This window comes from Balearica regulorum, chromosome 5 (assembly GCF_011004875.1).
Source record: "Balearica regulorum gibbericeps isolate bBalReg1 chromosome 5, bBalReg1.pri, whole genome shotgun sequence".
NCBI classification, from domain to species: Eukaryota; Metazoa; Chordata; class Aves; order Gruiformes; family Gruidae; genus Balearica; species Balearica regulorum.
This window is the reverse complement of record NC_046188.1, coordinates 15992337-16018447: the sequence shown is the minus strand read 5'-3', so window position 1 is coordinate 16018447 and position 26111 is coordinate 15992337. Positions and strand designations below refer to the sequence as shown.

Here is a 26111-nt window from a genome sequence, read left to right as displayed (position 1 = left end):
TGGCCGCGCCACTGCGTCAGGCCCCCCCCGGTCTAGAATGTTGCTGTGGTAGCGTCTGGGCGCCATGTTAGAAGGCCGGAGGGGAAGAGGAAAGTGAAGCGGCGGCGGCCGGGTCTAGTGAACGGCTTTCTCCTCCCTCTAAGGCCTGACCCCGGCCCGTACCATGGTTGCGCTTCCCGCTTCCTGGCGGGACGAGTGACCGGTCCGGAGGCGGCAGTGGTGGGGGAGGACGAAGAAGAAGAAGAGGAGGAGGAGGAGGGAGAAGGGGACGACGCGGTGGTGGTGGCGGCGGCGGCGGAGGAGGAGGAGGAGGAGGGGCGGCCGGAGAGACGATGCCGTTGTAAGTTGGAAAGTGTTTTAAAGGCCTGTGTTTTGCCGGCCCTTACTCCGCGCTCTCCTCGTAGCGCCCCGTGCTCCCTGCCCACTCGGGCCCTTTCTGCTGTCTCTTGCCCTTCCCCCTCTCGCCTGTCCCCCCTCCGGTCCTGGGCTCTTCCGGTGCCGCAGTGTGAGGAGCTCTGGATCCGCTGCTCTCCGCCCAGCTCGCGGAGAAGCTGCTTGTTTTCTTTTTTGTCGTTCCCCCCCATCGCTATGAGCCCCGAAGGAGATGCTGATGTGGCTTTTATGTTGTTGTCGTCTTCTCCTCCGCGATCTCATAGCGGCAAGCGAGAGGGGCCGGGCGGCCACGGGGCGGATGCCTGCCGTGGCCCTCCTCGACTCGCTGTTGAGTCGGGCCATATCAAGTGGCGAAGTGCCGCATATATATCCCTTTCTCGCTCCAGCCGCGGAAGATGAAGCTCTTTTTCCTCTCAAGAGTCCCGGCAAAACCTCCCCGCCAGTGGCCGAACGGTTTTTCCTCCTTCCGAGAGGAGGAGAGACGCAGGCGCTGGTTCTGATAGGCGACCCGAGCCGAGCCCGCTGGCCGTGCAAAATTCACCCGGTCCTCGGTGGCTCCGAAATGCCAAGCCGCTGAGGGGAGCTCGCCGCCGGCCCGCGCAGGCAGCGCCCCCTGGCCGGCCGTCGCGGCGGCCCCTCGCACCACCCCCCCGCCATTCCGCCGCCGGGAGGCCGGTGGGCTTTCTCACTGAAAAAGTGGTCCTTGTGCTGTAACCCTGCTGGTAGTCATGAATAATGAAGTGGGACATAATTTCATCCCAGTTTCTTAGCCACACCCCTTGCCTTTTTTTTTTTCTTTTTTTTTCTTTTTTTTTTCCTTGCTGACGTTTTGACGGCTCTGGGTTGAGTCGACAAAACTTCCTGCCTCTCAGCTCTGTAGTCCATAACGTTAGTATTTTATTACAAGTCGAGGGAACCAGTGATGGGTAGGTGGTCAAGTGGCTTTTAGGAATCAGACATGTTTATATGCTAGGTTTGTGAGGTTTTGGTTTGGGTTTGGGTTTTGGGGTTTGGGGTTTTTTTTTGACCATTGAAGGAGAAATAGAAAGAACTTGAGATTATTCAATATTGTTTCAGTAGTATTATTTGGGATTACTCACTATTTTAAATGTGTACACTTTATGTGAAGAATAACCATGCTTACCTGTCATACTTGTTTTATTCAGTCTAAACTACTGCTAAATTAGTTGTAGGGTAGATAACAGGAGGCAAACTTACCTGAAAGTGTTTATGGCAGGAAAAACACAGTGAGTGAATGCAGAAAGGAAAATGGTTGTGCCAAGTAGTTTCTACTGCTTGTATAATGAGATTGCAATGTCTTTATAGATAAATTTTGCACATGTTCATTATGGCAATGAAAAATTACCAGAAACCATCTTTGAAGTTGGCTAGGCTTTTTAGCCTCAGGAAAATGGGAGGGTGTTTATTCTGCCTACTTTCAGTCTTAGTTTATTTTATTGTGACTACATAAATTCCAAATGCTTAATAACATTTTAAAGTTTGGGCTACTTCTATGAATTGTAATAATAGAAATCTTCAATTTTAACAAATTTGGAATGACTTGATCATTTTTCTTAATGTAGATGTTCATGATATTTTAACTAGAAACTCTTAAATAACATTACATAGTTATATTTGCACTAATATCTTGATATTTCCAGTATAAACTTTACTTGGCAACTTCACGAATACAGGAGGTTTATTTTAGTTAGGAAGAGCAAAGCTTTGTCAGATTCTGTCATTTGTATGTTTGGAGTCAATTGACTATATTATTCAGTCAAGACTTCAAAGTGAACATTGTAATGCTAGGAAGTTGTAATGCCAGTAATGTTAATTCTTGAATTTATGAAGTGATACCTCTGACTTAAGCTCACCTTCCTTTTTTCTCTAAACTTAAGAAGCTCCTTTTCTGCATAATTCTTTCCAAAAATACTTTTTTTTTTGTCCTGACCTTTCAAGACATCCTGTAAACCTCATTTCTTAGGATGATGTTTACATTTGACAGGCCTAGTCAGAGCTGATCTCCCGTACAACTAGAGATTGTCAGCACTCTTTACTTGAAAAGCGTTAGTTCAGAGTTCTTAAGAGGTGTACAGCATTGTTCATATTGCACTGTGTGTGTATGTGTGCATATTTCTCATTGCAGTATGGTACAAAACTATAAAAAGCAAATTATTTATGTACAAGGCACATCAGTAGTAAGGGAGAAAACTCGGGTTCTGATGATGCTGATAGCTGGCATTTGCAAAGCCTTTTAATGTTTAAAAAATACTAAATTTATCCTAGGAACTTAAGTGACTTTGTTGCGATTCTCATTAATTTCTTGTGTGAAGTGATAGCAGCTGCATAAGGGAAAACTTTTCAACTTTCAGTTGTTCACTTTTGTTTCTAACCAGCTTTTTTTATTATTTCCCCTAGTATAAAGTTACATTTTAGTGAACTGTTAGGTACAGAATACGTGTTCCTGTGCATTATCTGAAATGCAAGATGCTAGGGACAAATGAAGATCACTAAGCTGTTCATATGTTTCAGTTGGGGCTAGGTTTTACGCAGAAAGGCTACTAACTCAGTGAAGCAGCAGCTTTGTTTATTTGAATTGATGATGTAGTCTCTTTTTATGTAACCTGGGCCTTTGTGACCCTCCAAATAGAGAAATAGTACCATGAATTGTTTCTTGTGAAATTACTGATATTATTGCACTTATAACTTCTTTGCTGAACTTTCGTAACTGCTGAAATCATTGCAAAAGACTTTTTTTTTTTTTTTTTAAACTAGAAGTGGAAAAGTGCATTAAGTCATATATCAGAACACTTTAAAGCGCTATAAGTGCTATAAATTTTAACTATTGTTGGTATTGGTAACTTCCTTATTAGAGTCTTGGAATGTCATTAATTTTACTTTAGTCTTTATTGTAGACAGTCATGCTTATTCTCAGTTCTGAAGTAAGACTTTTTATGTTTTCTTTCACTGAACTTTGGTGCAGACATACACAAAGTCATTGTTTTCTTGACTTTTAATTAGCGACTGTCAACTTGTGTTCCAGAAGCAGCACAACAGTGTATTTAAAAAGGCTTGTACTGATTGGGAGTGGATAAATAGTATGTTTCTGAACAGTGCGTGCTCAGGTTTTTATAGACTGTTACGGAAGGAATTAAATGATTCCTAACTTTGCAAAACACAGGACCTACTTTAGAAGAACAGTCGCCTTAAAGTGATAGCTGTATTAATCAAGAAGAAATTAATATAAAAATCTATACTGAGGATTAATTTATTGTATGTAATACAGAGGAATGGGATGGCAAGTGTACATGGTTTTGTAATAACTTTCAGTCTTCTAATGTGTCATGATTTAACCCCAGTAGGTAACTAAGCACCACATAGCTGCTTGCTCATCCCCTGCCCCACAGTGGGATGGGGACGAGGATGAAAAAGGAAAAAAAAACCCCACAAACTTGTGGATTGAGATAAAGACAGCTTAATAGGATAACAAAGGAAGAGAATAGTAATAATATATATAAAACAAATGATGCACAAATGCAGTTGCTCACCACCTGCAAAAAAAAAAAAAAAAGCCCTCATGCCCAGTCAGTTTCTCATCCCACATCCTGGCTAGCTTCCCCAGTTATATCTGGAGCATGACATTATGTGATACGGAATATCCCTTTGGCCAGTCTAGATCACCTGTCCTGGCTGTGCTCTCCCAGTTTCTTGTGCATGTGGCAGGGTGTGGGAAGCTGAAAAGTCATTGACTTAGGCTACCTAGCAACAACTTAAGACATCACTGTTATCAACATTACTCTCATACTAAATCCAAAACACAATGCTATACCCATCTACTAGAAAGAAAATTAACTATGTCCCAGCTGAAACCGGGACTTAATGTCACTCCAAAAAAGACTGAATTTACACTTGTTAATTTACACTTGTTAACGTCGAGGTACTGCACGGAACTTGGAAACCCGGTTATTTTGGGCTGAGCAGATTTCAGTGCTGAGACAAATCAATCTCTTAGAGTGAAATGCTTCATGGGATTCCTAGTTCTTGGTTTGATACTTCCTACTATCTTTTGATTCAACTGTACCAAGTTTCCTAAATTGCTCCCTTTGGATTTTTTTGTCTCCAGAATAGCATTAAACCTAATTTTTGGTTCAAGTGCTGTCTGCAGAGTTCAGTAGAAATTTCTTTTGGTTAAACTTGAGAAGCTTCTGAAACTGTTGTTAATCAGAACCTTGTAGATGGGAGTGTGTTTGGACATGCTGCCTTCACTATTCTGTACAAATGGAAGAGCCAGCGAACTCAGGTTTGAGTCAAAGGTTAGCAGAATGTGTGTGAATGTTCTTTCTTTTGCCATAGGTGAGTCTCTTCTTCCTTAGCTGTGTTGGCTGTTATTGCTTCAATACCCGTGTTCAAATCTGTTTCGGGTATCTTGAACATCTCATACTGACAGTTGAAAACTTAATTCATGGTCTAAATGATCCAGCAATTTTCTGCTAGATATTAAAACTTGTGTTCAGGAAGGGCAACTGGATTGTCTTAACCATTTAAAACATATATTCCCCAGTAACCGATTTGCACAGACTTTGTGAAAATTCCTGCCTAGATTTCTGAAATTTTGCGCAGAGTGGTGGCATTAGCATTAAGCCAGAAACTTTAATCTGAAACTGCCCAAGTCAGTCCTTGTTGGAGGAAGCTTTAAAACATGCAAACCAACCCCCTCAAAACACTTCTTCTGAAATCTGACACAGTGGAGCTTGAGCTTTGTGAAGTTAGCTCCAACTGACTGACCAGATGGCATGATGACCAGTATTGCTTCAGGAATCTGTCTTGGGTGTCTTATATCAGTAAATAAGAAAGACTGAATTTTACTGAGGTAATCAGTAGAGGCAAATAGAGAAGAGTGGATAGTTGTTGAGATTCCTTAAGTTGTGTATTTTATCTTGGTATCTGGAGGCAACACTGAATGAGCCAAAGGTCCTGACTGAAGTTAAAAGTTTAACATTCTGTGGGTTGTTGGCACTATTTGAAGACCCTTGAAAGCACACAGTTTCTCTTGCTTTACCAGTGTTGGCCTTACTGTGCATGTCTGTCTGGACAAATTTAATCCTCAGCTGAGGTTTAGTGATGTATGAAAGGGGTTTTGTGACTTCTAACAAAAGCAAGGCTTGGTGGCCAGAAACTGGAAGGGTTTTTTGCATGTGCTTGGCACATGTTTAGATGAGTTAGGTCTTAACCATTCAAGATCTATTTCAGGGTGGATCAGAGATGACTTTTAAACTTACGCAGGATTCAAACTGTTAGAACTTCTTAAAAATTATGGCATCTGTTTTTAAGATTTCAGTTGTTTGTGTTGTCTTTTATTTCTGTGAAGCATCCCAAATTTCATGAGTATGATGTTAAGATAATGTGGTGCTGATTGCAACTGTATTTTGTAATAAGAAGCATAAAATCTTAATTCAAATAACATGATAAAAATATTACCAGGAGAACTGAGGTAGATTACCAGAAGCAAAGAGGAAAAAGTGCTTAGAACAACAAGGGTTTTCAAGTGGCGGTAGAAAGAGGGTTAAATACAAAGCACATTTGAAAAAGAAGTTCATGACAGGATTCTCATTTCTTCTGAGGATGGAGAAAGGTTCCAGTGTTGTAAAAGAAAACAATAGTACAGTACTTCAAATTTGTATCTAACTCTTAGTTATATATGGAGCAGTGTTACATAAATACACCTGTGTTTGCTCTGTTTTCAGTTTATGTCACTGTGTGTTCAGGGTGTAACTTGATCTTTAAAAGATGAATTGGAAAGTTTTTCCTTTATCTCACAATGTTCCCCCCCTCTACCGTAGAACAATGTATAGTTGCTTCTCTCTAAAGGAGTTTAAAGTTGTACAGCTCTGGAAACTGTAAAGCCTCTTACAAGTTTTATTTGATTTTTTTTCCCCCCCTTCCACTTCTGCACTCTATTGTAAAATGACTTTAGCAGTGACCAGATTACCAGGGTCTGTTCTTTTTAATTCAGTAGTTACTGATAACAATACAAGAAGATACTGCTTATTGAAACTTGGGGTTCTGAAGAAAAAGTCATTTAACTTTACTGCTGTCAGCTTAGTACAGACTAGAACTTTGTATCTGATTGTGTTTTTATATGGGGGGAAAAAGTACATATGCATTTCTTGGATAGAGTAGATTAATTCATATTTGAATCTGAAATATTGGGTCATAACAGTTCAGAATTAAACCACTATAGCTGTTCCCCTCTTTGTAGATGGTTTAAACTGTCAGTTTACACTCTTAAATTCAGGTCAAACTAGAGCAACAACAATAGCATGCTAAATTTAACTCTACATAATTTTCTGCAACTTTATTTTATATTTACACTATTGACAGCTCATATAGCAGAGTGAGATCAAGATCTTTATGTGTATATGTGGTTGACTAGAAACAAATAAACAATCTGTATCTTAATTTTCTTTGTGATGTTAAGCAAGCCTTAAACATGCTTTGAGTTGAGTGTCAGACCTTGACAAGATCTGCCAAATCTGCCTCTGCTGTTTTCAAGATTGAGTAGCTGGGATGGGACTTTCTGTTGCTGTTTAATACTCTTTGATTTTTATTAATACTTAACTTCAGTGATTAGCAGATTTGACATACTATCAAGGTATTGATAACTCCCGCCCCCAAGGCCTTAACTTCCCTAATCCTCTCAGGTAGAAGGTTAACATTGATACTTACCTGTCCTTTCTTTTTGAATAAATTTGGTAGTTTAAGGGATTCCAAAAGTGATGTATCATGACATATCACAGGCAAAACCTGGAATGTTTATGAGTCTTTTCAAGAGGGAAACTATTGGAGTAGAGTCTGATTTTCATGGATTTAGGAAAAAGTAAAAGATAAGTCTAGGAGTATTGAACACTAGCATTTTCTGCCTAAAATGTAACATGAAAATACAACACTAAAGCTGGAAAAACAAGCACTTAAAGTTTAATTCTCAGTGATAATTTTCATTTTAAAAGCAGCTAGCAAATGCTTTATTTGAAGTTTCTTGGTTTCGTGGGAAGTGGGGGGTGACGAGAGGGTATACTTGTTTGTTTTATAGTCATTTTCATGACTTGCGGTCATTTAAATGAATGAACATGGGTTACCTAACACTAGTTAGTTTATTGCATCCTTAAATGAGTTTAACAGACTTTCTTGCCCAATACCACTTCTGTCATTTTACAGAGGCACTCTTTTGAGATCTTTTGGTGTGCTACAGAAACCTTAGAATAAATAGCCTTCGGCAAGTGTGAACAGTTGAGATCAACTTAAATGTTTTTAGCTGGACATAACCTATATCCTCTTCAGTACTAATAGATGTTAAGATAGAAGCTTCATTGTATCTTCTGGAGTTGTAAAATCTTCTAGAAGGTAGCTGTGCTGAGAGTTGTTACATACCATCCCAGGGAAAGTGTTCTTTCTAACTCTTCAACCTTCAAGCATGTGTGAAACACTTGTGTGGGAAGGTCCTGTACTGTTGACATCCTTATTTCATTCTTATAAAATACATGAATATAAAAGCAGTAACTGTAAAAACTGTAACTGGTTTTGTGTAACAGTTTCCAAATATGTACATCAGGTGATTGATTTAATAGGTTGTTTAAAGCTGTCATTTCAGCGAACAGTTTCAAAGCTCATTTTGTGCCCTATGACCATGCTGTGATGGTCCTGTAGGTGTTGGAGATAGTACTTGTTTCAGTCACATCAACATGGTGCATATTGCGCTGCCAGAGTTATGCTGTAAGCCAGATCAGGGAAGCAATCTGATATTTGGTTGTTTTTTATGAATTTTGGGGGCAAGGTGAAGGATCGTTTTTTAGTTATTAGTTCTCAAATTGGTGAAACATGGACCTGACAAGCAGGTGGAAGACAGAGGGCTCTGTCAGCATTACTGACTTCAGGAGTCTGCTTCACAGAATTTAGGTTTGAGTGACATTGAGGGGTTTTTGTTTGTTTGTTTTTTAAATTTAGTAAAAGCATCTGCCAAGCTGTGTTTTGCCAGCCCTTTCAATGAAGTCTGTCTGTTTAATTGTATACAGTTTCTAGTTATGGGTCGGTGAAAATCATCGTCAGATCATTAGGAAATTGTTACACAAAACTAAAATATTGATTGCTTTAGATTATGGCTTTAAAAACCTGTAAAAATCCACTGCAAAATCTTAAAAAGCAATTTTTTTTTTTCAAATTAACAGTTTGTAAAAGGGGAGAAATTGTAGTTCAAATTTAACTGTTTGGTTTGTGGTAGTGTAAAAATATTCATAATATCCAAGGGATGTTTATGTTGAGACTCTTTTGTTTTCTGACTGCTTTTTTTAGTAGCAATGAAGTGGCTGAAGCTACTATTTGTGTTGACATTCCTAACTTTTTTTTTTAAAAAAAGATAAAAATTGTTTTAGTGGCTTCCTTTGTCCTTAATTCGAATTACGGTTTTATATAATTCATCTGGACACCTTTTTTTAAAAATGTTTTCATTCACATATGAAGTCCTAAGGTCTATATGATTTGATCAACTGCTACAAAATTCTTCATTAGGTGAATAAAACCTCTTACCAGAAGGAAGCAATGTCAAATAATGTTCCCCGACATGCTTACTTGAGGGTTGATTTTTTTTTAATGTTCAATTTTTTTAGTATTTTTTCCTGTTTTGTCTTTTTTCTCCTCTTTAGCTAAAAAGCAAAAGGACAAATGTGCTAGAACTTGCTTTTTTGAGAAACTTGCATTGTAATTGAATTCTTGATTTAAAATAAGTTATAGTATTTGGAATAGTTTCAAAATGGGTTTAACTTGTGGAAAACTACATTAGGTTTTGTTGATGCCCATCAATTTTAAGTTAAGATGGTCTTTTTTTAATACTTATTCCTCATGGAAATGAGGAGTGAAATCCTGAGGAGATGATGACAACAGATTACGGAAGTAAAAGCGAAGTTTTTCACATGTAATATGTAGTTAGCCTGAAAAATTGCTTCTCATTTTGTGTGATAGAAATAGTATATAACAAGTATAAACATGAAGGACTGATAATACAGCAATATATAGGGGAATGTTATGCTTGTCAAGAATGGAACTTTCACGTAAGTGGTCAGCTTGAACTTTTGACGTGGAGGATTGTCTTATTCTTAGATTTAATGGGAGTTGAAGGAGAGCAAACTTATGATAAAGCTTTTGCCCTAGTAGAATGAGTAATTAAATCCAGAAAAAATATATATTAATGCGTAGTCTGAATTAAAAATAATAGCTAGACATTTGGTATTAAACAATGTTACTTTATACCATTGTAAAGGGAGAGATCTTATGGAGTGAGAATATAACTTAAATAATGCAGACGTAACACTACACAAGCTTTGCCTTAACTTCAGGTAATACTTGCTTTAATTGTTGGTAAGACTTTTTGAATAGGTGTTCATGTAATAGCCACATTTTCTGAAACGTGTATTTTGATGAGAGTTTGTGGTTTTCTTGGCCTCTGAAAGGTTAAGTAAGTAACAGGTTGGTTTCAGAAAAGAAGCTTTTCAGTATGATTAAAAAACAATGATTTGTCATTTTAAAAAATCAAAGGTGGATCAATAATATTTATAATTTAGAGGAAAGTTTTATGTCAATATGAAATGACTAATGCTGCAAGTAACTTTAGAGCTTTTTAAATACAAATTTAAGTAGTGTATTTAAACCTGTGAAGTATATAATGAGCAAGACTAAGTGTTCTTAAAATTTGACTATCTTAAATGATAAAGTATATAATTTATTCTACAATACTGAATACGTTTAAGGGATTTTTTTTATGGCTACCTGTTGTTGTTGCTAGTATCAGTTCATCATCAGTTCATGACTGCGTCCAGCTCTGAGGGCCCCAGTACAGGAGAGACATCGAGCTGTTGGAGAGAGTCCAGAGGAGGCCACGAAGCTGATCAGAGGGCTGGAGCACCTCTCCTATGAGGACAGGCTGAGAGAGTTGGGGTTGTTCAGCCTGGAGAAGAGAAGGCTCCAGGGAGATCTAATTGCGGCCTTCCAGTACCTGAAGGGGGCCTACAGGAAAGATGGTCAGGGACTGTTTATCAGGGAGTGTAGTGACAGGACAAGGGGTAATGGGTTTAATCTGAAGGAGGGTCGATTTAGATTAGATGTTAGAAAGAAATTCTTTACTGTGAGGGTGGTGAGGCACTGGCACAGGTTGCCCAGAGAGGTTGTGGATGCCCCCTCCCTGGAAGTGTTCAAGGCCAGGTTGGATGGGGCTTTGGGCAACGTGGTCTAGTGGAGGGTGTCCCTGCCCATGCCAGGGGGGTTGGAACTAGATGATCTTTAGGGTCCCTTCCAGCCCAAACCATTCTATGATTCTATAAAATTTTTAACTACGTAGGTATAGCATGCAGTAATCACTGAATCCAAGCACTTGTACGTTACATGGTACCAAGTTTAGTTTTGAAACATAGAATTACTAGTCTCAAAGCTCAAACTGTAAGGCTGTATTTAAATGTGAATGTCACAAACAAATATATGCCCATGATGAAAAACTGCATGGCTGTTTTTATCCAGGATGCTTATCTAAGAAAACTGTTATTAGTTCTCACAATATGACGATTTTGTGTTTCTGTTGAAGTTCTTCTGCCTGTTCTCCTCTACTTTCCTCCAACATTGAAATATGGGAAGTTAACTTAAGAGTATCATCCTTGTGCTTGAGATTTGGTTCTGTATCTATCTGTGTAGCTTGAAAAGTGCAAGGCAAGGATGCTATGAGGGCTTGTAGGTCCTTGCAGATTTAACCCATTGTAGCGGATTAGATTTGCTTTAGGCTTACTCTTCTATTTAGAGAAATAATTACATAAAGTAAACATGTTAAGGAAACATAAGTTATGTGGATAGAGTAATGCTTGCGTCCATGGTACTTGGGGTAGGCAAAGTTTAGCACAAATCTGATATTCTCCTCTCAGCCTCCTAATGAAGCAAGGCTATATGTAGTAGTGTCAGCATGTATTGACCTGACATTGTTCGTCTAACCATCCTGTTATGTTAGCCAGCAGAGAAGTCAGCTTAAAGCTACCTGTATGATGCTGATGTGCTCAAAATACATTAAAGCCTACTTATGTGAAAGTTTTGAGTGTGTGAAGTTAGCTGATGTAAAAGATCATGCCTCATAGCAACTGGTAACCCTGCAATCAATATTTAGGGTTGGAGAATGATAATTCTGTTGTTGTCCTTAATAACAGAGATTTAACTCAAATTGATTTGGGATGTAAATGCTAACAGGAGGATTAACTTTTTATTTCCTTAGTATGTGTCTCTTGTCTGCTACTCTGATGAGAAAAAATAATTTAAAAAAAACTGTTTTGTTTTGTTTCTGTCAGTAACTTTATCTAATTGCCTTTATTAGTCCCGTTACAACCCAGGGATCACAAACACAGCAACTACAGAAGCATTATGGCATTACCTCACCTATCAGTTTAGCTGCCCCCAAGGAGTTTGACTGCATGCTTACCCAGAAATTAATTGAAACCCTAAAACCTTATGGTGTATTTGAAGAGGAAGAAGAACTGCAACGCAGGTGAGTAAACACTCTAGCAGTGGTTTTCCCCTATCTTGAGGGACATGTTGTTGACTACTGAACCCCAAGCATGTTTATGTTCTTTCAAACGCTTTCTTAAAAACCTAGTGGAATATTAAGCTTGGTTTTTCTTACCTTAAGAGGAATACCTCAGAACACTTAAAGGAATTAATATGACCTTTACATTTCAGAGACTGGCTTACATTTTTTCCCCTTCATAACTGTTTTGTTGTAGTGGCCCCTATAATTTTTTCCTTTATTAAGCTTTCTAGAATTTTTTTTGCTTTCAGTACTGCTTCTCACTGTTCTTTTAGGTGTATCTGTTTTGTGAATTAAGGTTTTACTTCAAAAGTGAGGAGAATTCATATATTTAAAATGTGTGTAGGCTTTTTTCTGAGCTTAAATTATTTGAACATCTTCAAAGGAGAAAAAATAGCAGGAATGTTGTAAGAGTGACTCTGTTTCAGAGTGTGTGTGTATATATATAAAACAAGATCTGTAATTAGATCTGTAATGTTTCTGTAGTTGACTTAATGTGTAATGATGATCAGGGTCTTAAATACTACTAGTTTGGTTCATGACCTGTGATTCTGCTGTTTTATCAATAGGATTCTAATTTTGGGAAAATTAAATAACCTGGTAAAGGAATGGATACGGGAAATCAGTGAAAGCAAGGTATGGATTTATTTTACATGGAACTGCTCATACCAAGAGTGCTGTAGGAAATTAATTTCAAAATATGTTCCCAGCCTAAATGGGATGAGTCTTAGATTTGGGGATCAAATCTGATCAAATTGGAAAAACAAATACTGTCTTTGTGTAGCTTCTTTTGCTCCAAGCAACATCACCCCTTCAAAGTAGAACGTTGTCAATGAAACAAACTGATAAATATTGTAAGAAGTCATGGTAGTTGTAATAGTAATTTTCAATTGTTCCCTCTTCTCTCTAGGTAGAAATACATCTTGACTTTTTGTCAAAATACATATGTATAGTACTATGTTAATTATATGCTTAGATTGGCTTTGTGAACCAGTGCTAGGTTTTAAAATTGACTTCTTGCAGCTTTATGACCCGTGGTCTTTTTCTTTAATGTCAGTCCTGTAATGTTATTTTTGTAGACTCTAGTAATTATAGTAGTGTTTTTGGCAGGTTATAGTCCCCTCAGCTCCTACACACACCTTTTTTTTAAATAAATATAGACTTGCAAAAATATAAAGATGGAAGTGGCTTTTTTTTTAGGGGTAAACCCCTAAATTTTTAAAGCTATTTTGCTGTGAGTATATTTAGGATTGTATTTCTTCTGTACACTTCTCTTGTTCATATATAAATTCCCATTTCATAAGATTATGGGTGGGGATGACCCTGGTGTATACATATGTTGATCCCTAAAAACAAAACAGTGAGAGTATCTTGACTGATGTAAGATTGGAAATTACTTAAGTCAATCCAATATACATGGCAAAATAATAAATTTTTGATTTGATTATTTCTTTTGCTGTAGGTCTTAATGTAGACGTACAGATTGTAAAGTTGCTTCCATTATGAAAGGGTAACTGTCTGCCCACAGTACTGTGGATTCAAGAGGTTTTTGAAGATAAAAATATAAGAACTTCAGTAGATTTTAGTATTTAGTAGTATTTTAACATAAATACCTCTCCCAAAACTACACTTTTATTTAAAGAATGGAGTATGAGTGTCTCTGACAGTAATTTAATAAACTGATACTGTAAATAGTATTTTTCCATTGCTCTAAGTTGGAATCTGTCATTAATTTCTAAGTCAGTCTAAAATGCCTGAGTATTAACCAAAATGTGTGTCATGTCCATAATATTTTTAAAGCTTTTGTACCTGAAGTGTAGAACTGCTGGAACAAGTACCAAGTTTGAGGCAGTAATGTGTAATGCAGCTGAAATGTTACAAGTAGTTCCCAAGTGGCAAACATACCTCCATCTTTTCTGTAAATACTAAGATTATTATTTCAGTAGCAACTACACCTTAAATAACATAAATTTTGTGGAATATTTTTCCTTTTGTTTTAAAATAAATTGTGTGTGTCGTTATAACTTGTTAAGGTAAAATAACCAATTTTATTTGCTCCATTTAGAATCTTCCACAGTCTGTAATAGAAAATGTTGGAGGAAAAATTTTTACATTTGGATCCTATAGATTAGGGGTTCATACAAAAGGTAACATTTACTTTTATTACAAAAACTCATGTGTTTGAGCTAATGACGTATCTGTATGTTGTCTTTTGAGGTGGTATTAGATTTTTTTTGTCAGCCATCTCCAATCTTAATTCTAAATAAAAGAAATACGTTCCTGTATTATGTTTTTGTTATGGGTTGCAAAACAAGTTGGAAGTCATTTAAAAATGAAGTTGTATACTTGTCTTCTCATGGTTTGTTCTCTGAAAATTACTACAACTGTTCCACAATTGAAAGAAGAATATATGTACGAATTCAGTATGCTTAATGGCCGTGAACTTTTTCATTTGGTTTGACTTTAGTATTGCCAAAGAAAGGCCATTCTACAGGAAGAAAAACTAAATTTTCCTGTTTGGTTTCAAAAAAATTTCTGGTTATTGCTGGCATTTCATATTTGTGAAGTGTGAATAACTTTTGCTAACAATTTCAGGTGCTGATATTGATGCCCTGTGTGTTGCACCCAGACACGTTGAAAGAAGTGATTTTTTCACATCGTTTTATGAAAAACTGAAACAACAAGAAGAAGTAAAAGATCTGAGGGTACGTGAACTGCCTGGTACAGCTAGCTGAACTGATGATGCTGGAAAGTTAATAGTGAAAGATGATGCTTTAAATAAGTAAATGTAACTTTATTGTTAAAGCTTGCAGTGGATTTTTAATCAAGCTGCATCAAAACCTATCACCATAGTTGAAGTAAATATTTTTCCAAGTTTTCTCTGTTCACACTTAAGAGACGCTCATTTAAAAATCTGGGTGGCAGAATGATCTCCTAGCATGTGTGTTAGTACTGCAAAATTTCTGCTTGCTGTCTAGCAGCAGGCAGATGCCAATGTGTTAGCTGGAAATGGATCAAGACCAAACTTGTGTGTTTTTAATGAACGTTTTAAAGTGTACTGTTATGCTGCTGTTCTCATAGTTTCATGCTTATATAAACAATAACAGGGATATTAACTAAACCTTCTATATGGGCTGTCAACTGCATTTGAAAATGGAAGTTACATTTTTTTAGTGTGTCTCGTTATTAGATGCTTGTGCAAGATTTTTAGCATGTAAAGATGAAGATTTCCCTTGTAAGAATGGAAGACACACTGGTATACAGTATTTTGTTTTTATTACACCTAAATGACAAGCCTCCATATGTCAATTGGTGGGAGCTTTAATCTTCTCAGTGTTGGTCTCTGCTGGAATTCTTTTTTGTTTGGTTGGTTTTGGTTGGTTTTTTTTTTAGATTAAGATAGTTGCCGCAAGTCTTATACTTTGTTTGGTTTAGTCCTGCTCCCATAAAAATAAATGGAACTGTCTCTGCAGCATGCTTCCACTCTGTGCATCCTGTAGTTGGTAACTAGCAGGGTAGTGCAAACATCTGGTGGTAATACTATATGCAGTGAAACAACTGTTTTGAATGCTTTATTATTGAATATTTTTAGTAATCTTTAAATCCATAATTAAGAGGATTCTGATTTTTCTGATTTCAAATTAACTTTGCTATAAACTATATCTAACTCAAGCTAATGTAGCTGATTTAGCAGCAAGGTAGATCAATGTATGCTATTCAGTGTAGCTCTGCAGTGAGGCAAATAACCTTTAGGTCAGGGTGTCATAACACTTGTAAGTCATTCCAGCTAGGTCTAAGGAAGTTTGTACATTTCCGTCTTTAGAATTTCTTAATGGTTGCTCTAGTGAGTGAGTCTGAGACACTTGTGAACTTCATGTTTTGCTTAGGATCCATCCTGCCAACCAGTAACATTAAGGTAACCTTAACTAAGGTTAAGCGCATAAAGTAGTGTTGTCATGTCCTTTTGTTAAGAACTGGAATACTCTTACAACTGTGTTTAGCCTTTGGCGGTTCCTAACATTTCTTATTTGGACGTATGCAGTGTTCTTTGCTTTTATGAAAACAGTGCTCTGCAGATTCTGTTTAGTTCAGATGCTCAGTTCAGGTATTTGTAGCTGATTGCGAAGTAGGCATCAGTTCCATAGTTTCATTATGGGTATTGTTTGTCAAAGTACCTTATTAATGACCACATTTAGAAAAGATGCTTGAGCTCTGGAGACTGGTGACTTGCGACTGGTTTAGGTGAAGTCATACTGTGTGGTTACACAGTTGTCTCCTCATTTCTCATAAAATACTGACTGCAGAAACAGTAGAAGTAAGAGGCCTCTTAGAATAAGAATCTCCATAGGTTGATCTTAGAATACTTAGAGATGCTGTGAGGAGTAAAAGATACTTGATCATCTACATGTAGTGAGAAAGAGTTGAACCTTCAGGTAACATCATCAGAGCTGGCTGGTGTGGGTTCAGGTTATAACTGCCATCTAGATGGCTGTAGCACATAGTAGATCAGTACTTGCTGCATTAATCTTCAACGATGGAGAAAGACATTGCTGACAAAAATTGACCTGAAGACAGAAAAGCATTTGTGTAAATAGCATTTCATTGTGATTGTTTAGACCTGCTAGCTATTGCTTGTAAATGTTCTTCTATATACTGAAAATAAAATATAACTTTTCCTCCCCCAGGCTGTTGAAGAAGCTTTTGTCCCAGTTATTAAACTTTGTTTTGATGGAATAGAGGTAAAGATCATCTTTTATTTTATTTTGGTAGAACATGGTTAAAACAAAGTTTTCAAGATTTCCGTAACTCATATAGTATTCATTAATATGAATGCTATTAAAGTGACTCTTCTACGGTCATACCCAAGTCCTTGACAGCAATTCTCAGTTGTGTAATTTGAAGTGGAACTTTAAGACTGAAACAAGTCTTTCTTAATGTACCTGCTGTACGTAGAGTATCTCCCTGTTCTTTTTTAGGCATTGCTACCCACTTGCACTGATAAGTTTACTGATCTGTAGAGTACCAGTATTGGCATTATTAAGACTTAACATTTAATAGAAATCATATTCGTAAATAATGTGGCTTCAGTAATTTTTTTTGGCTAATGATTAACTGTCCAAACCTTAAATTCAGATTTGCTTCAATATCTTATACTATAGGAAGTTGTTTGATCTTGGATCATTTCTCAAAAATGTATTGCTGAAGGCAAGCTGGGTATCCCCTTTGTCCTAATCTCTTTGGATGTCTGTAAACATATGACCAAAACAATGATTTTGGTGCCTGTAGCCCGATGCACTAGCTGTCTTGGAGTGATGAACTTGCTTAATTTGTGGTGTTTTTTTTTTTTTTTTTTACTATTTTGGGAGATGTTGCTGAGATAACAACACTGCTTTCAAAAGATAGTCTGTTAATCTTTCTTAGACTGTTTCATAGTCAACCTGTCAAGACAAAAACATATGAACTGTTCACACACACAGTTCATCAGACTCTTAGCTGGATTATGTCAACCAGCAACTGGTGGGTATAAGAAGGGTACTTCACAGTGGGGAAAGAATTCCCATGCTGATCTTCTGACACATGACATGATTTGAAGAGCTGTAGTATTGTACTCAAGACTGGACAGTTCCTTCTCTCCCAGTCTGAGTTAGATCTCTGCCTTGCAATTGTAACAGTCATTAGTTAGGGTACTGGCAATTTTTGAGTCTCAGGAAGATGAACCACCTCCTTTGACCTCATCCATCCAGCTTTACTTATTTGTAGTTTCACTGACATTTGTGCCAGTTGACACTTAGGCAGAGAGATATATTTTCTCCAAATGAGAGGTGCATGCAGAGAAATGTCATAATATGCAGTAAGTTAGCTTGTGACTTTTCATCTGTGTCAGCCATTCTATTACTGCCCATATACAGTTGGGTAATAGGAATGCTTTTCTGGAGAACTTGTTTTCTGTTTACATAGCTTAAGGATTCATTATAAGTATTGAAACTTGCTGTAGGCATCCTCAGGTTAGTCTGGTTTTTATATGGGTTTTCTTAATCATTAATGTTCAAGCTAGCGTTGTCTCTCCTTTATAAAAAATGAAATTCAAAATGCAAGCCTAAATTGGGAAATAAAAGAATTGTCTTCTATAAGAGTAGTAGTATCTTGCTCCATACAGTAATTTATGATGGGCTCTGAGACTTCACCCATGTTGCTGACAGTGCGCGAGAGTTCTCTAGTCTTGAATACTAACTTATCATAAGCAATCTTTTTGTATATGCAAGTGTTGTTAGGCCACAATTTCTGATGGTTGTGTTTATGCCTAGTATGTCAGAAGATTTTAATTTAATTTTTCTTTTCCTAATCGAGGGAAAATGTATCAGAGTCAATCGCTCTGTAAAGAAAACCTTAGAAATGAGAAGAAGGACTTTAGTTTTGTTATGATCCTGTCAGTTAACCTTCAGAAGTTTCTGCCAATACTGGGTTTTATGTATGCACTTTATGTTCTTGCTTAAAATAAGCAAGAACCTGCTTGATTTTTTTTTTTGTTCTTCCTGTAGAAAACTGATCCGCCCAAAAAAGAGAGATATAGGTCAGGCTATTAATTTCTTGATTTGAAAAATCCTTTTATTATCAATGAACTTTGAATCTTTAGAGGTGCTGGATGTTCTAGAGATCAGAATAGAACTTCAAGCTGAAGTTAATTTTGAACTTGTTTTACATTGAAAAGTAGTACTTTTGACTTAAGTAGAAACTTCAACTTGTAGTACAAAATGTTAAGACCAGCTATTAAGACTTTAAAATCAAACGTGCACTGAATATGTTAGAAATTACTTTTCTTTGGAGAAGTGCTTCATAGTTTAAAACAGTTGGTTGCAAAGTTTTAAGCACCTACGAGAAGTTCTTCATTTTAAGATCTCTTCAGATTAATTTTGTCTGAAATAATTTTAATGTAACTAAATCAGTTTTGTTGGTGGTGCAATAGCAGTAGGTATTCCATCATCTTGTAGGTGAAGTGGTATCAGTTTATGAGGTGAAGAGGACTTGTCTGGCAGTGAACTGCTGATACACACTTTATATTCTCATCATGCTGACTGATACCTAATGGTATCAGACTGGAAAGGCAAACTGACTTCTCTTCTCTGCAATGTCCTTCTTGTGTATGGGACAATGGAAAATGCAGTTCAGTGCTAAATAGTATCTTAGATGTTCTTGACCTAGAAACGCTATGATGGCAAATATTGCAGAAGTAATAGCAAAGAAATTTGACGTAATTTCAACATTTATGCAAATTTATACACTTGCTCAGTAGCTTGCTGGATTTTTCAGAACTTCTGTTTTCTGTAATCAGATATGTAGACTTTTCATAGATATTAGTCCTATACAGAGGCAACCAGTTAAATGTGTGCTTTATAATGCTAGGTGGGAAAGGTTCTCTACTCTTTCTGTAATTCAGTGATAATTTTGAGAATATTTAGGTTAAAACTAGGTTATATTTTCACAACTTACTCTGACATAGTAGAATTTTGTATTCTGGACCTAGAAGTGGTGCTTATCCCCAAATGATTTTTATTTACATTGACAGTTGACATAGTTTTTATGTGTGTGCTGGTTCTGTATTGATATTAATGTGTATTTTAGGCTCTTGGAAAAGTAGCCGTAAGATAGATGAAGCATCTGAAAGTGTTTCATTCAATGTCTGGGAAGGGTGTTAGTTTCTTTAAAGAGATTCTTTGTACTAGGAAGACTACTGTTCTTATTATTAGCAAACTTGATGAAAATGTATTATGGAATTAATTGTCTGAAGAAAGAACAGTTTTCTAATGTCGTCTCTCTTTTTTTTAAGATTGATATTTTGTTTGCAAGATTAGCACTGCAAACTATTCCTGAGGACTTAGACCTACGAGATGATAGCCTACTTAAAAATTTAGACATTAGATGCATACGAAGTCTTAATGGTATGTATATATGGGTTTGCATATAAACTTGTTGTCTAATCTTTGAATAAGTATCCTAGATTGTTTGATACAGTAGTTTAGTTATGGACTTGACTGAAAATAAAGCAATTCCATATCTGGAAATGAAGTCATAGCCAGAGAGAAGTGCTGTTTCTTTTTGCTCAGCTTGTTAAAATTTTTTTTTTCTTTTGTAGACAGCACCATTTGCTACCCAACTAAATTAATGGGACTTGCAAGACTTGCAAGTGTGGAGCACTGTCTATTTCTATAAATAAATATATGTGCATGTTTTCTAATATGTATGTGTTTTAATATGCATAAACATACATGAAATTGCTTCTGTGATAAATTGGGGATATCGAAATACTGTCAGTTTGAGGTTAGGCCTTTTGTAGTTTGCCAGCTTATGTAACCCTTAACTTTTCTATAATACTACAGCTTAAAAAATTGTTATTTATGTATGGGATGGTAGGGGCTTCAGCCTGTATGCAACTTGGTGGGGAAGAACAGCATGTGATATATCACTGACTTCTGTTATGAGCTGGAAACTTGATAATTTGAGATCACCTGTTTTGTGAAGTTCTCATTTGTGTAGTCTCTGGAATTCATACTGGCCTCTTACTTCTTTTGAAAGGAACTCCTAGTCTTAGGTAATACTATTTTCTTGCTACCAGCTCTCTGCAACTATTTAGTAACTATGAACAACTTCTTTTTCTTGATTAAAAACCCAAACAAACAACAAAAAAACCCCAAACGACCCCCCCACCCAAAACCCCAACCAAGCAGTTAATATTGTCATCTCTAACGCTATTCTTAAACCTGAAAATATCCTATCAAAGAAATGATACAATTTATATGTCTAAATTATTCTTTTTAGCCTATTCTCATAAATTCAAACAAAGCTTTGACCTATGACTTCCAGGTTTTCTGTGGATCCATAAAGACTCATGCTTTTTAAATTTGTCTGCGTGTTCTAGAATACACTGCATGTAATCCCATAACAGCAGAACTTGAAATTTGTTTCTTAAACAGCTTGTACAGTTCATTAATAACAGAAAATAAAGTAGCAGTCCAAAACTATAACTATGCGTGCATGAATTGTCTTCCTGAATGCTGCTGTAAAACAGTAAAAAAGAAAAAAAAACCCAAAAATGTTAAGCTTTTCTAATTCAAAACAAAAGTGATCAAAATATGAAATGAGTTTCCAGCATGCTGATCTAAAATCTTTGATAGCTTTGAAGGTGAGGGAGGGTAAGCCAGCAAATAACTTTGGAAGCAGCAAGCGTAACGGATTCTTTCTTTTGGCAGGTTGCCGGGTAACCGATGAAATTCTGCATCTAGTACCAAACATTGACAACTTCAGGTTAACACTGAGAGCTATCAAACTGTGGGCAAAACGTAAGCAGTTTTATTCCAAAATTTGTGAGGATTTCATTAACTCTTATGGTTACTGATAACTCTCTGTTTGTCTCTTTCCTTCTCAATCCACAGGCCACAACATCTATTCCAATATACTAGGTTTCCTTGGCGGTGTTTCCTGGGCTATGCTAGTAGCAAGAACTTGCCAGCTTTATCCAAATGCAATAGCATCAACTCTTGTACATAAATTTTTCTTGGTATTTTCTAAATGGTATGTTGTTTATTTTTTTAATTTAGATTACACTAAAATAAAATTGTTTGTAGACACTAAATTTTAGTCCTGTTTTTATGGTATCATTTGCAGTTGTTACCAGATTAAGATGGTAGTTATAAGCATTGTTCTTGGTGCCAGAAAGTTGTTAGCTTGAGGCTTTCAGTGTCATCCAGTGTGTCTTGTTCTTAAAGTATCCAAAACAAAACCACTCAGTTTTTAACTAAAATTTTCATAAGTATGTGTTGTAACTCAACATTACTCTTCAGATAAATACTTATATAGTGGAAAATAAGGGCAAACACCCCAAAAGTTAAAGTTTTAACATTCAGATACTGGGATAATGGGAAAAGGAGGTCTGTCAGTATCTAGTTTAGGCACATCTGAAATGCGTTTCAGGAGAATGAGTGGCCGAAGTGTGGTTTTTAATCTTGTCAGTGTGGAGAGGTAGGTGTTCTGGAGTTACATATGGTTTCAAACACCTGAGCTAGTTACCTCTGATGGTGTGAATAACTGATGGGACTAATGGGAATGTTCCAAATAAATTTAGAATGAATGGGACAAAAGTGTACTTCGGAGATTACAAATGAATACTGTTTTTCTTGAAAGAGCATGCCTGGATACCTATGTTCTTCATGAGACATTGACAAGTTTAAGAATCATTGTACCAAGTTGTTGCTTTTTACTTCAAGTCTAGTGTCTTTACTACTTAATGTGAAGATAATTTGCAGTTTTACTGTCTTGAATTCACAGGCTTTATAGCCTCTGAGGTACCTAGCATTTAATAATATCTTGCCACAGCAAGCTAATAGAGGAGAATTGGTTGCAAGCTCTGTTTTAATATGTTCCTTATACTGCTGTCCATTTTATATGTGCATGGCATGGGAGCATTAATGTACAAATACCAACAGATTAACTGACTTCCATTCTTTATAGGAAGATAACTTTACTCATGGGAGTAGAGACGACTTGAAGAATAGAAGTGTTACTTCTCCTTTTTTAGCATTTCATTCAGCATGGTTTCTTTTTGTCTTGCTTGGAATTTTTTTTTAAAATACATATGCTTTGAAATGATACTATAATGCTGTAATCGTGCTGGCTGTATTTCAGCAAGAATTTAAGAGGAGTTTAGTTAGTTAAACCAGTGGTTATAAAGCTCCAAGACTACAGAAAATTTATTGTTCTGATGCCCTAGAGAAGCTAATTGCAGCTGTACTGTAGTTCAGCAGTACAGCTTATTTAAACAACCCCAGTTGGAACAGCTTAGTCTTGAGGAAGTGATGCTTTAGCTTGAGAGCAGAGTAAAGAAGGATCGCATTCAAAAGTATTGTTTGTTGAACATACATGGTTGTATCCAACAGTCTTATTCAGTGCTACAATCTTTTTGAACAGGGAATGGCCAAATCCAGTGCTATTGAAACAGCCAGAAGAATGCAATCTTAATTTGCCTGTATGGGACCCAAGGGTTAGTGTATTATTTTTTCCCCTATAAGTCACACTGTACAATAAATTCAGCTGCTTAAAAGGATCCTAGGTGAACTTCATTTTGGGTGTCTTAAACTTAATATTTTTGGTATTATGTCTTCTTTATAAGTAACCTCTAGTTCTCCTGATCGTGAAACGAAGCTAGCTTAATTTTGTAAACTGACCACTTGAAGCACACTTGCTGAAGAATGCACTTTTTACTCCCAACTTTTGCAATAAGTGATCTTAGTAAATGTTCAGTGCAGTTAGATACATGCCTTAAAGCAATACCTTTTTGAAAAACCTTATCTTAAAACCGTTTGCTTCTGACTTAAAAACTGTTACTTTTGCAAGTATATTAAAATCACTTCAGTGCAACAGCCACAGCTGGATAGGTTCAGTTTCATATAGTTGTAGTAATGTATCTTTTCATCTTGGACCAAAGATGATGGCAATTTGAAGTCTTAAGTTGTTTTGTATGTTACTTATAAGATTTGATCTCTATCTTTGTAGCACTCCTATTAAGGACATAGGACACTAATGTCCTTCAGGCAGTCAATAAAACAACTTGCAGCAGATGCACAGCTCACATTCTGAGGTTCCAGTAGGGCATAGCGTGAATGTGTTCTGTCCTGTTTTGTCAATTTTAGAGTAGTTAGTGTTCAAGTAATCTTTTTGGTGAATAGTGTAAACACCAGAGGTTGAGTTGTATGCCCTTTTGTACTTCATATCTGTTTTTCTGGTTGACAAAAGTCCATGTTTAAATAATGTGAGACAGTTGAAAAAGTGTTATTGGTACTTACTGTTTTTGCTGGGATAGGGGGTTTGAGGTTAGTGTGTGATGGGAACTGTCTATCTTGGAGTAGCTAAACAAAGTGGAGTAAGTTAGTGACAGGGTTTTATCTTTACTGTCTACAAGATTGCTACCCTAATGCTATTTTAAGTGTATTTTGCACGTGTGTGTTTTGTCCCTTCTTTTTTGTTTCCCTGTGTACTGTTTAATAAAATATGTTAACGCAAGTGATGCTTCTGTCAGGTTGCCTAGAGCCTCTCGTCTTAAGCTGGCTCTTTGTTTTCAGTAGCGTTACAAAAATAAAGTATAAAATATATTTTGCAAGGTCTGAAGACAGTCATTTTTCTTCAGGTGCTCACGTGGTGATAAGGTATCCTTGTTTTGATGTGATCACAAGCTAATCTCTATTAAAGAGACAAATTGTTCGGTTGAGTTGGTGTTTCTTGACTTGGAAATGCCTGGAAACTTATCCTGATGTGCTGACAGGTTACAGCCCTCCCACATCACTGTGGTTCAGAATAATGTCCTTTGTGAGAGCATTATCCTTCTCTTCTAAACCTTCTCTGAATTACTGGTAAATTTACTTGGTCTGCAAACCAAAATCTCTTAGAACTTAAGACTCAGTTGTAGTAAAGGGAAAAATCCAAATTTGTTAACTCATGTGTATGCTTGAAGAAAACTGATTGGCTGTTGTTATATATAGGTAAACCCCAGTGATAGGTACCATCTTATGCCTATAATTACACCAGCATACCCACAGCAGAACTCTACCTACAATGTGTCCGTTTCCACACGGATGGTCATGGTTGAGGAATTTAAACAAGGTAAGTATTATCTTATGCTCTCTATATAAATGTATTCAAACAGACTTAAAATAGTTCTATTGTGGGTATGCTTTGGGAGGTGGGAGGATGTTAAATAGCTTCTTGATGCGAGACTGTCTTCCGAGGCAGGTAGAACTTGGGTTTATTTTGTTTGTGTGCCTTAAAGTTCCAAATTCAGTAGATACTTCTGCAGATCTGTCCTTCGCTCTTAGAAACGGATGGTAATTAATTAGAATGCCCTGTGCTCTGAAAATGAGTTTTAGCAGTGCAATATCTTCTTTGTTCATTTATTTTAGTGGCTTTATATTGTATCTTGCTGCATGAAAGATTAGTGTAGTAATCCCACTTGATGGCTGTTTCTAGGCCTAATATAAGCCAATATACTTGCTCGGATAAATTTAGAGGACTTGTCTCTTAATAATCTATTTGGATAATTATAGTAGATTAAAAAAACGTTGTCAAAGCAAGGAGTAGACTTAATGCAGAGATCAACTACCAGTAGCATGCTTAGGCAGAGCAGTACTTTATTGTCTCACTGTTTCTTTGCCTTGTTATACAATGCCTTGCATAAGAGATGATTCAAGTACTGTAATGAGAAAGTATCTTCTTTGGACTGAGTAGTTACTGTGGCATATGCAGAAGATTAAATTGAGCTGTTACACTGCAAAGCAAAAATACATGAAATCATCAGTCTGAATTAACATACATTTCCAAACATATTTTGAGGTTTTTATTTTAATAATATGGTTTATATAATTAATGACCACTTAAGATATAACCGGAATACAAAGCTTCTTGATAAATTCCTTTGACTTTGAAGGGGGGAAATAAATAGTAGTAATCTTTGCTAAGTTAATAAGCTGTTTTTACTCTGGGTACTAAACTGTATTTTTTTAAAAAAAAGTTTAAATTTTTTTTATAATTTAGGTCTTGCTATCACAGATGAAATTTTGCTGAGTAAGGCAGAGTGGTCCAAACTTTTTGAAGCTCCAAACTTCTTTCAAAAGTACAAGTATGTATTTTATGGCATGGCAGAATATTTTAAGTTTTATCAGTTAAAATATCTAATGATGCTCTGTAGTATAGGATCTTAAATATACATATGTTAGACTTCCAAAGTGTTAAAATTTTTCTGTAGAGGGGGAGTGAATGCACTATCGTCCTTTCTCTTAGAAAATGAAAAATTTCCTCAGATACTTTTTTTTCTTTAGCATGTATTTCAGAAACCTGTTAGTCCCTGACCAGATATTTAGAATGTCACTAGTTATCTATACAATTGATATGCTACCAATAACATTGAAGTCGTATCAGCTGGTTTAACTAACAAGTGTTCTTTGGTGGTGTCAGTAAGCATTCTAAAAATGGGTCTTGCCTCCCAGGAAACAGGTATTAAAAGAACTAATTCTGAAGGTCAATATTTAAGATGAATAAGTACTTGACACTGTGTTTTCTTCTGTCAATATAG

The 26111-nt window shown here is 36.5% G+C and overlaps 1 protein-coding gene across 8 annotated transcripts in view; it reads left to right on the top strand.

Annotated features, from left to right (window-relative positions):
• Positions 1–46: 46 nt before the first annotated feature.
• PAPOLA (poly(A) polymerase alpha) overlaps positions 47–26111 on the top strand; it is a 47366-nt gene continuing 21301 nt past the window's right edge. For 5 of the 8 annotated variants that reach the window (XM_075753603.1, XM_075753599.1, XM_075753604.1 and 2 more), the window contains exons 1-12: positions 54–340; positions 11789–11959; positions 12568–12634; positions 14064–14145; positions 14594–14703; positions 16684–16737; positions 19824–19935; positions 21244–21333; positions 21427–21565; positions 22958–23030; positions 24526–24646; positions 25574–25658. In XM_075753603.1, coding sequence (XP_075609718.1) covers positions 333–340; positions 11789–11959; positions 12568–12634; positions 14064–14145; positions 14594–14703; positions 16684–16737; positions 19824–19935; positions 21244–21333; positions 21427–21565; positions 22958–23030; positions 24526–24646; positions 25574–25658 — 1112 coding nt within the window. In that variant the 5' untranslated portion in view covers positions 54–332. Of the gene's footprint in view, positions 341–11788; positions 11960–12567; positions 12635–14063; positions 14146–14593; positions 14704–16683; positions 16738–19823; positions 19936–21243; positions 21334–21426; positions 21566–22957; positions 23031–24525; positions 24647–25573; positions 25659–26111 lie in introns of all 8 variants that reach the window. The other 3 variants (XM_075753602.1, XM_075753597.1, XM_075753601.1) reach the window with 3 other exon arrangements.